At 42.8% G+C, this 12,086-nt stretch overlaps 1 protein-coding gene across 10 annotated transcripts in view; it reads right to left on the bottom strand.

Annotated features, from left to right (window-relative positions):
- The window catches only part of herc1 (HECT and RLD domain containing E3 ubiquitin protein ligase family member 1), a 192,752-nt gene that overhangs the window by 129,100 nt on the left and 51,566 nt on the right, over positions 1-12,086 (bottom strand). For all 10 annotated transcript variants that reach the window (XM_061975157.1, XM_061975156.1, XM_061975161.1 and 7 more), the window contains 2 exons: positions 8,903-9,055; positions 4,341-4,473 (listed from right to left, as the gene is read on the bottom strand). In XM_061975157.1, the coding sequence (XP_061831141.1) occupies positions 4,341-4,473; positions 8,903-9,055 (286 nt within the window). The remainder of the gene's footprint in view (positions 1-4,340; positions 4,474-8,902; positions 9,056-12,086) is intronic.

Below are 12,086 nucleotides of genomic sequence, written 5' to 3' on the forward strand. Positions count from 1 at the left end.
AAGTGCTGTACAAACATAGGTGAATTACAAACAATTAAATTAAAACAACAGAGGCAACATCAAAAAAGGATAAAATAAAGTGGATTAAAAAAAAAAGTCAAGCTCTCAGCTTCAGGCTATGAGGAAACAAAAACGGTAGGATAAAGTATTATTTTCATATAAACTTGGCATGCGCCTAACACCGACATGCGATATGCAGTGAGATTAATGCTGCCGAAAGGAGCTTTTTTTATGCACTCTTTGAATCGATTGAAGAATGCGCAGGTCTACCTAATGTTGTGACCGGGTGAATCAATATAATGTTTATGAAGTTTATTTTTGAACGTGTCTGGAAAACAAATAAGGTTGAGGACTTCAAGATATATATTCAAATAACGCACATTTTCAAAAGGTAAATTATGATTCTTTTGGACAGGGTGGGACATGGTTTTATTTGCAATCTGTGAATACCTCCAAAAACTAACATCTTGCAAACACACTCACTCAAAAAAATTGTTTTAAGGAGGGACTGTGGAGCAGAATTTACACCAAACACAGGTACATATTATCTAGACCAGTGGTCCCCAACCCCCGGGCCGCGGCCCGGTACGGGTCCGTGGATCGATTGGTACTGGGCCGCACCAGAAATACTTAGTTATTTCCGTTTTATTTATTATCTGAGCCCAAACGATCTTTTATTTTGAAAAGTATTTTTTATTTTGAAAAATGACCGGACTCTCTCGGTTATATCTTGGGTCACTTGAGCGCCAAAATTTAACCCAACTAGCAAAATGACTAAAAAAACAGACGTCTTTGGAAAGTTTCTTTGTGAAGGGGAAAGGCACGGTGAAAAGAGAGAAGAACAGCCTATGACTTCCAACAAAAAGAAAGCTTTTAACAGACAATACCAGGAGCCATACTTGAGATATGGATTTATCGCAACAGGTGATTCCCAAGCACCAAGGCCGCTCTGCATAATACACGGCGACCGGCTCTCAAACATTAGCGGGGATTTTGTGTGAGACTGAGCCTGCGCCTTCATTCTTCAAGCTGGTGCACGATCACCTCCCTCTCTGTGCTTTTAAAAGAGTTTGAGCGCTACTTCCCAACTTCAAAGGACCCACCAACTGCCAAGGAATGGATCCGTGACCCATTTGTCAACAAAGCAGATGAATCCAGCATGTCTGTGCAAGAAGAAGATCAAATTCTGGAGCCTTAAAAGTGTGTTTGAGACAACAATGTTCTGGATTAAAGTCATGGCAGAATACCCCGAGATCGCCACCATAGCACTGAAAACCCTGTTGCCATTTCCGACATCCTATCTGTGTGAAGCGGGATTTTCTGCAGTGACAGCCACCAAAACAAATCAACGGAGCAGACTGGACATAAGCAACACACTTCGGGTGTCTTTGTCTCCCATTACCCCCAGTTGGGACCGTCTCGTTGCAGAGAAACAAGCTCAGGGCTCCCATTGATTTAGCATTACGGTGAGTTAAAATTCTCATGCACTTTATATTAGTTTTTAATGTTGTATCTGCATCTTAATTTGAAGGCATGTAAATGTTACCATAGCAACCAAAATCAGAGAGCGTTACAGTGCTACAGGGGAGAGGAGGAGAGCTTGTGAGTCTCGGGCACACAAACATGCAAGAGGCTTATCTGACGGTTCAAACTGGCAACTTTATTTCAGCTGTTGAAAAATAACATTCATAAAGAAAGAAGTGTGGAATTGCTGGTTCTTGTCATTTATATATTTTTCCACGTAATTTTTTATTTATGTAATGGGCTGAGTACACAGTGGATTCACGTTTATTATTTTTTATTTAAGGGCGGTATGGCGTAGTGGGTAGAGCGGCCGTGCCAGAAACCTGAGGGTTGCAGGTTTGCTCTCCGCCTCTTGACATCCAAATCGCTGCTGTTGTGTCCTTGGGCAGGACACTTCACCCTTGCCCCCGGTGCCGCTCACACTGGTGAATGAATGATAGGTGGTGGTCCTAGGGGCCGTAAGCGCAAACTGGCAGCCTCGCTTCCGTCAGTCTACCCCAGGGCAGCTGTGGCTACAAATGTAGTTTACCATCACCAGGTGTGAATGAATGATGGGTTCCCACTTCTCTGTGAGCGCTTTGAGTATCTAACAATAGAAAAGCGCGATATAAAATCTAATTCGTTATCATTATGTCATAACAATCAACGCCCCCCACCAGCTGGAAATGAAGCACATGGCTAACGTTAGCCATTTAACATCCATTTGCGATATAAACTCACTATGACTGGGATACTAGTCAACAACTAGCCACAGCCATATTGGCTGCAGGTTTGTTTACCATTAACACAGATAACCTTTCTAGCAGTATTATATACCAGATGGATATATGTCGGTTGTTGCAAATAAAAGGGATGCTAGATTTTGGTGCAACTGTAAACATGATTGATGAAACAACTTACAGAATAAGAGACTGATACATAAGCCCCCCACTCACTAAATTCACATTTCCCATCTTTCTTAATGGTTCATGCACTCCACTGAATACCTAGGGAACATTCCCTTTGGTAGTGGAATCAAAATCCAAATGATCAAACGCCACTTTACAAGAACTTTTCATTTTGAACATTTGTCACCTGTGTGAAACGCTCCGGAAGGACCGCCTGCAGAGCCGGACACCATCATTGCAATTTGCGAGTGGATCACTGCGCATGCGTGATGCGGCGCACAAGGTACTACGCGGAAATCTGAATTCAAAGCTTGGCTGCTGAAGTGTTGGGTTGAACTGAATTTGTTCCTAAGTTCCCTGAAGACAACGTGATAGGGGACGCCCCTTAACCTTTTGCTGAGCTGTTTGTCATGAGTCCACACATGTGCGCCACGCTAAAAAAAGGGCCAAAAGTCTGAATCTAAAAAAAGTTGGACGTGAAATTATTCACTGGCATAATTGGACTGCACGGGCATTAGAGATGCGCGGATAGGCAATTTATCTCATCCGCAACCGCGTCAGAAAGTCGTCAACCATCCGCCATCCACCCGATGTAACGTTTGATCAGAACTGCATCCGCCCGCCATCCGCCCGTTGTTATATATCTAATATTAATAAAAAAAAAAAAAAAAGGGTGAAAACTACGCGAATTGCACCTTGTGCAGACAAGATTTTTCGATCGGACACGGAGGAATTAGCGATGTAAAAGACCACGTTGGGACAAAAAAACACAAGTCTAATGCCGTTGTTAGCGATACAAGTGGAAAACTTTCAACGTTTTTCGTCGCCCAAACAGATTCTTTGGATGTGATAAATGCCAAAGTTTTATTTACGGAGGCAATAATTGAGCATGGACTTCCAATTGCACTGGCTGATCACATGGGACAGTTAATAATGTAATGCAACCTTTAAAAATCATTACGCGGTGATCGCGATCCCAAAAATAAACTTTTCTTGCATGATAATGTCCAGAAAAATTCGCTTTATATTACTATAGAGTCCTTTTAACGAATGAGTTTGATGGTTTATCACAAACCTTAAATGAAATTCCATGGCCACTGTCCTGCTCTCTATATCAACCAGGGTGAGCCCCACCCCTTTCGTGAGCGCACTGAGCGCGGAGTGACCCCTTTTACGCGCCCCCGGCAACAGGGGTGGCAAGCAGGTAAGCTGCGCGGGCGGAGCGCGCGGAGTGACCCATGTTACGAGCCCCCGGCCACGGGGGTGGCGGGCAGGTAAGCTGCTTACCTGCTGCGCGTGACGCCGGCCGCGGCGAAAGCGGACGAGGCGGGGTGTCGGTGCGGTGGGCGCGGTAGTGACCCTGGACGTGCGTCAGGCCCTTCTCGCGGATCGCCTCAGATACGGCTCCCGGTGGGGCCCTCTCGGGGGAAGGGGCCTCGGTCCCGGACCCCGGCGAGGCGTCCCTTCTCCCTCCGTAAAGGTGTCCATCTCTTTTTTTTTTTTTCTTCTGTTGTGGCATATGCAGCAGGTGCCTGCTCGTTTTTCGTATGTGGGTAACAACATTTAACTATGTATATATATTTCCCAATTGATTTAACTGCCACCCGCAAAAAAAAAATACAAAAAAAAAATAAAAAAAATATCTAATTAATCCGCCCGACCCGACCCGCGAGCGGATAAAATCTTTTTTTTTTTAATTTCATCCGCCCGATCCGCGGATAATCCGCGGACTCCGCGGTTGTGTCCGCAAACCGCGCATCTCTAACGGGCATACAGAGAGAACAAAACAGTAACAAACCAATAAAAATAAGTAGCAGTAACGAAAAGTAATGTGCCAACTTAAAAATGTTAAGGTAAAGTCAAGATAGACACCAACGAGGTAGCAGTACCGAACTATTTTAACTTGTAAAAGTAATTACTCAATCGCACCTTGTAGCTTCTCACGTACGCTGCCATTCCAGGAACTTTCTTTGATCAAAGTGGCTGAACGGGAGAATATGTCTGTGGCGTGAGGCAGAAGGAGCTGCAAATGCTTATGGAGCAGAGCTACGCTGCTGGAGTTCTGAAAAAAACAAGATTCATATTGTGTTAATGATAGCATATGCATGCAAGCTGCACGTTTTGACCACCCAAAAAAACTAAACTATACAGGTGTGTAGGTTAGGGTTGTCAAAAATGATAATTATAATGAACTGTAGTGGTAACATCTATGCACCTGGTTTGCCTGAAAATAAGACATACCAGAAGGGATTTGCGTTACCTTGTGCATTTTTTTGGTAATCAAACACGACAACACGAAACGTGTTTGAGTTTATAATGCACAACACTATGAGAGGACTAGGGCTGCAACAACTAATCGATTAAATCGATTAAAATCGATTATAAAAATAGTTGGCGATTAATTTAGTCATCAATTCGTTGGATCTATGCTATGTGCATGCGCAGAGGCTACGTTTTGTTGTTGTTGTTTTTTTACCTTTATTTATAAACTGCAACATTTACAAACAGCTGAGAAACAATAATCAAAATAATAGGGGTGTAACGGTACGTGTATTTGTATCGAACCGTTTCGGTACGGGGGTTTCGATTCGGTGCGGAAGTGTACCGAACGAGTTTCCACACGGACATATTAAGTAGCGTACTGCACGTTGTGTAAACACTACGGTACTCAAAATGCCGGACATGTGAGGCATTTAAGAAACTCCGCCCTGACAGCTCCGCAAAAAAGGACATGTCCGGTGAAAAGAGGATGTATGGTTGGTCTATCGTAGCCCGTTAGCTGCTAGCATGCTAGCAAAAGAGGACTAGCAGCGATCGGTTTCACCAGACGTGAAACCGATCGCTGCTAGCATGCAGCTAACGGGCTAGGATAGACTGACCATACATCCTCTTTTCACCGGACATGTCCTCTTTTGCGTAGCTGTCCAGGTAGTGTTTCCTTAAATGCCTCAAATGTCCGGCATTTTGAGTTAGGGTTGCGTGTATTTTCAATGTACGTTCAGGGTTAAGAAGGTTAAAAACACAACAAATTGTGCGTGCAGCAGCATTCGTGAGGGAGGGACAGAGACAGAGAGAGCGAGAGAGTTGTGATAAACGTGCATGCGTCGTCAGGCTCTGCTTTTTATCGATACATTTATCAGATTAAATGTTTTATTATCTATAGCAGGGGTGTCAAAAGTGTGCATTTTTGTAACATTTTCCTTGTTTTATTTGGCAAGTTGAAAGAACATGGCGCCAGTATGCTGTTTTTTTTCATTAAAATACTAGAAAGGATAGAAATGTAGTTTGTCTCTTTTATCTGATTATTAATCCAAGTAATAATCGACAGATTAATCGATTATCAAATTAATCGTTATTTGCAGCCCTAGGTAGGACACCAATCTGTCCTGACTGAAAAACATGAACAATCATATTTCATGTTTTGTTTGTACACAGCTAGCCAGATAGCGTATACACTGTAGTTGTAATAACACGCATGACGTGCTGCGTGTTTCATGATCAATATTAGAGTGTGACTCACTCAATGGCCAGCTGGCCGGGGACGTTTTTTCCGGTTTATTTGGATAAGCACTCCATGTATGTCAAAATAGCTTTGTTCCAAGTTCCACATTTATAGCGTCAAAGTCATCTTCACCTCACTCTCTCGGCTTTCGTCTGCTCCAACGTCTCACCCTTCCTTCATGCTCTATAAGCAGTAGTTCATCCTCCATATATTTAGCTTGAAAAAGATAGGGTTTTGAATCCCCATGTGTTGAAAAAATTCATTTGTGTTGAGACAGGCTCCAGCGCCCCCCGCGACCCAGAAGGGAATAAGCGGTAGAAAATGGATGGATGTCTGTTACCAAGTCTGCCATGATTGTTTGTTTCCGGAAGTAGGAACAAACATTTGTTGCCAGAAGTTGGATGTGTTTTTTGGTTGCAATAACATGATCACCGCATTTTCTCTTGTTTGTCTGGGTTGATGAGTTCATATTGCCCATCTGATTTGAAGCTGAAATATTCCTACAACGGGACATTTGACTTTATCATATTTTATTCTCTTAATTTTTGTTACTTTGCGGAAGTACTCACTAGTGAGAAGTGAGGAGCTTCCTGTGTGTGCATTTGTGTAAGCGACCGGTCTTGCTCTACACCAGGGGGGTCAAACTCAAATACAGAGTGGGCCAAAATTTAAAACTGAACAAAGCCGCGGGCCAAGGTTGAACAAATTAACCTTTTAATAGGGACCCAAACAAGTTTTGCATTGAATATTGAACAAGCAAGGCTAATATAACTTTATAGTGACATGCAAAATCGAGTTTCAAATAATAATAATTAAAAAATATCAATGGCATATCAAATACAATTTAAATAAAAATTGAATGCCTCTTCTATTTGCAGCCTTCTGAGGTAAATATCAACATTAACTTTTTCCACAGGCTAATAAATTTGAAAATAAAATAACAATGAATAAACCAACCATTCAGGACTTTAAACTGCTCAGTTTGCAACACACTGATCTAATCTGATGTGCCCAAGCCAGATACCTGGCATCTTTTCTTGGATGCTAGTTCATTAATGTCGGGGCTCAGGCTTTGAGCTGAGGCAACCTTCATTATCGAACGAAGGTGTTCATCAGTCATTGTATCTCGTAGCCCACCCGGACCAGTCTTGGCGTGCCTTATAGGCACTGCCTTTAACGCCCTCTAAGAGCTGTCGTCACGTCCGCTTTTCATCCATTCTAACAACGTGCCGGCCCAGTCACACGATATGTACGGCTTCTGTATGAACACACACGTGAATGCAACGCATACTTGGTCAACAGCGATACAGGTTACACTGAGGGTGCCCGTATAAACAACTTTAAATTTTGTTAGAAATATACGCCACACTGTGAATCCACACCAAACAAGAACGACAAACACATTTCGGGAGAACATCCGCACCGTAACACAACATAAACACAATAGAACAAATACCCAGAACCCTTTGCAGCACTGACTCTTCCGGGACGCTACAATATACACCCCCGCTACCACCAAACCCCGCCTCCCACCTTTTAGCGTCCTGGGAGAGTTAGTGCTGCAAAGGGTTCTGGGTATTTGTTCTGTTGTGTTTATGTTGTGTTACAGTGCGGCTGTTCTCCCAAAATGTGTTTGTCATTCTTGTTTAGTGTGGGTTCACAGTGTGGCGTATATTTCTAACAAAACTTAAAGTTGTTTATACAGCTACTCTCAGCGTAACTTGTATCGCTGTTGATCAAGTATGCGTTGCATTCACTTGTGTGTGCGTGCAGAAGCCGCACATATTATGTGACTGGGCCAGCACATGTTGGACTGGAAGAAAAGCAGATGTGACGATTTTCGGGGGGGGGCACTGAAATCTGGGACTCTCCCGGGAGGGTTGCAAGTATGAGAATTAGCGGTGAATGCGGTGTTACCGCGGCACCGCCGCGGAATAAAATCGGCGGGCCAGCTCTAGTGTTAATTTGATATCGCCTCAAGGGCCAAGTAAAATAACACGGGCCAGAGTTTGACACCCATGCTCTACACCCTCCAAGACAGAGATTGTGAATGACTAGTAAGAGGGCTCACTTTGTTAAGTTAATTCTACTGTTAAATAACAGTGCTCAGGTGATGAAAGCAATGCACTGAGTAAGACCTCTTTCTCTTTCTCCCCGTTTCACTACGAAAACAAACACACACGGACATAGCAGTTCATCGATGCCGGCAAAGTATTTTAACTTTAATTTCATTTATTGTTCAATTGATTGACTTAGTCTTGACTTAGTCACCATTAAAACTTTTTACAAAGAGCAAGTGGTGTTTGTTATTAGCGTACTGGCTGTGTCTACTGTCGCACACACAAACTTGCAGTTTCCTTAAACGCTAGTGGCCAGGAGGCAAAAAACGCAAGACTCAACAATTTTGATGGAGAAGATGTCTGTCACTCAAATGCTAACGACAGCGGAGAAAAAAATATGCCGGTGACGGCGGAGAAAAAAAATAATCATGCAGCCCTAGTCATCGAGGCATTGTTTTTAAGTCTGTAGAGCACTTTGTGCTGCATTTTTCTTTTATGTATCAAAAGCACTTAAATGTAGAAATATACTGTACCAGTCTGTCATATGTAATCAGCCTGATTTGCATACACTACCCTGAACTGTGAAATGCAGTGGAAACGCAAACCACACAAGGCTACGGGAACTAATAGTTCCAAGAATTAAAGGGTCCAGGAACTTATAAGTTCCTAAACTTTTGGTGGAAAGGGGCCTAATGAGTAGACAGGTGAATGTCTTTCTACCGGTCAGAACAACCATTGTGCTGTGGGGAAACCACTGAATTCTCTGCTACTAAAGACAGAAGTGACAACAAAATTTAAAACCTGGTTCTGAACCATCCTAATACCATTTTGCTGCGGCATACAATAAAGTAATTTTGGAAAAAAAGACAAAAGTTATTGTGTCTGAAAAGACAGCACATCCACAAGAGCAGACTGTCAAGTATTCCTACCTCAGTCACAATGTTGGTGTGGCAGTAGGCTAACAGTTGCTTCTGTAAGGAACATAGGAGCTGGTGGAGGTGAGCTGGTTGGCTGCTATCAGAAGAAGACATGCCCTGCTGCAACTTGTCACTGTTTTTCTCCAGTTCGCCAAAAGCTTGATCCTGAATGTTAAACACAAATATATCACAAAAGAAGCATTGATGAACCATGTGTGTTCCAGGTATAGTGTTTAAAGGGGAACTGCACTTTTTTTATTTGCCTATCATTCACAATCCCTATGAAAGACAAGAACACACGTCTTCCTTTTTTTTAATGCATTTTAATTTGTAACATACGGCAAGTACGAGGTGGCTAAGAATGAAGGTAATTAGAGTCATCTATTGCGCCCATAAAGCCATCTAAAAAAACTTCCCCAAACCGCTAACGATACTTCATTTACATGTTGTGACCTTAACATTAACCATGTATTAGCAATATTGTTATTATAAGCGCTAACACTGACAAACTACTTTCTGCGGCGTTGTGATCACAGAGGCAACTAGCTTATGCAGCTACATCGCCTCTGAGTTGGTCAGGGTTTGTACCACCTTTTCCATGGCCAAATTCAAGCACTTTTTAAAGAACTTTCAAGATAAATTTTCCAGTTTTTCCAGTACCCTTCAAAAGGCGTAAACCAGTGTGAATCAATCCATAGCCTTGTTGGTTGAGGTCACCAAATGCTGTCTGTAGGAAAAATACGGAAAATCTGCTGAAACCCAAGCCTAACATTGAACCAGCAGTTATCATTAACTGAATGGGGCATAGAAAATGAAGCAGTGTTTCTGTAGACTATTCAATGTCATTGGTGTTTGCAAACGTGTCTCCATTTTGATTTGTGTTCTTTTTCAAATTTCTTGTTCTGTTTCTTACTTACAGCACCCGGCCTAACATAAAAAATAGTGGGGTCATGATCTGTGGCCTTAGCGACCACTATCTAACCTTCTGCACCCGCAAAATAGCTAAACCCAAAGCCAACGACCACATATCAGCTCAATCCAGATCCCTTAAAACATACTCCAGTGATAATTTCAACCTAAAACTAGGTGAGTGGGACTTGTCCCCTGTGCTCACAAGCAACCTGGTCGATGATGCTTGGGTTCGCTTTAAAACAGCGTTCCTAGCGATACTAAATGATATGGCTACCGTGAGAACAGTCAGGATCAAAGCCCGCTCTGAACCATGGATGAATCCGGACCTATTAGCTGCCATAAAGACAGACAGAAAATACTCCGAATACCAAAAGTGCAAAACCGAAGTAGATAAACAACCCAATAATAACCTCAAATCACTCCTTACAACACTCAAAAAGCAATGCAATAAATTAAGAAATAAGGCAAACAACCTGACCAAATCTTTGAAAAAAAATTACATTAACGACAAAATAGAGGAAAACACAAATAAGCCACGTGAGCTCTGCAGCCAGAAACTTAAAACCAGACTCACCAACATCAACATCAAGGAGGGCGACTCCCTCATTACAGACAAACTGGAGGTAGCAAGCGGACTTAACACCTTTTTCACCAGCATAGCCACAACTCTAGTTAACGAGCTGTCCCACCACTCTGGTTGCTTTGGTGTAGAACACTTTAAAGCCTAATACAGAAAACTTGGAGTATTCAACAACGATTTCAAATTAGAAATGGTCTCAGCTGACGAGGTGCTCAAAAAATTGAGCGCGCTCCACCTAAACAAGGCCACTGGCCTTGACAATATTCCTCACGGACTCTGCCACCACCATTGCCCCAATCATCACACACATAATAAACCTCTCAATTAAACAAGGCCAATTACCAAAAGATTTCAAGATAGCAACAGTAACTCCCCTTTTTAAAAAAGGAAGCAAATTAGAACCTGGTAACTACTGACCTGTTTCTATTCTCAGTTCCATTTCGAAAGTAATGGAAAAAATAGTTTACGAACAGGTCGATAAGATACCTTGCCACTAAAAAACTCATGTACAAATTCCAATCCGGCTTCAGAACTAACCACTCCACTGACACATGCCTTCTCTATCTGACCGACCACATCAAACATGAGGTGGACGCAGGCAAATACTGCTGCATTGTCATGCTGGACCTTCAGAAGGCCTTTGACACCGTTAACCACGCTATACTGTTGGATAAGATCAGAGCAATCGGATTTGATAAAACCTCATTGAGCTGGATGCAATCTTACTTGGAGGGGAGGAAACAGGTGGTAGAAGTGAACGGCGCCGTGTCCCCCCCCCCCTCAGTAAGCTGTGGAGTCCCCCAAGGCAGTATATTAGGGCCTTTACTGTTCCTAATATACGTAAACGACATGTCATCAGCATGCGACTGTGAATTGTTCCTGTTTGCGGATGACTCGGCCCTGCTAGTATCTCGCAAAGACATGCCACAGGTGGAAAAAATCCTCAGTGCCGAACTCTGTAGAATTTGCACCTGGCTTGCTGACAATAAGCTATCCATACACTTAGGTAAAACGGAATCCATCCTATTTGGGTCCCAAATCAACCTTAAGAAAGTCAGTGACTTCACTATTAAAGTGGGTGACATTGTTATCACCAGGAAAGATGAGGTCACCTACCTAGGTTCCATTCTAGAGTCCAATCTTTCCTGTGATAAAATGGCAACCAAGGTAATCAAAAAGGTCAACCAACGAACAAGATTTCTCTACAGAATATCCTCTCTGGTCAACAAAAGCACCATGAAGATTCTAGCGGGAACTCTTGTTCAACCCTTTTTCGATTACGCATGCACCTCCTGGTACCCAAGCACCTCCAAAACCCTCAAATCTAGACTCCAAACATCCCAGTACAAGCTAGTCAGGTTACTTCTAGACCTCCACCCCAGATCACACCTCACTCCTACCCACTTCTCCAAAGTGGGCTGGCTCAGGGTGGAAGACAGGGTAAAACAACTTGCACTGAGCATAGTCTATAAAATTTGCTACACCTCCCTGATACCGAAGTACATGTCAAACTACTTCCATAACGTAAATGACCGCCATAACTACAACACCAGAGGGAGCTTCACAAACCACGTTAAACCCAGATTCCGATCAAAGGTCTTAACTCATTCTCCTTCTATGCCACATCAATATGGAATGCACTCCCAACAGGTGTAAAAGAAAGTGCATCTCTATCCTCCTTCAAAACCGCACTAAAAGAACACC

Source organism: Nerophis lumbriciformis, linkage group LG15 (assembly GCF_033978685.3).
Source record: "Nerophis lumbriciformis linkage group LG15, RoL_Nlum_v2.1, whole genome shotgun sequence".
Taxonomy (NCBI): Eukaryota; Metazoa; Chordata; class Actinopteri; order Syngnathiformes; family Syngnathidae; genus Nerophis; species Nerophis lumbriciformis.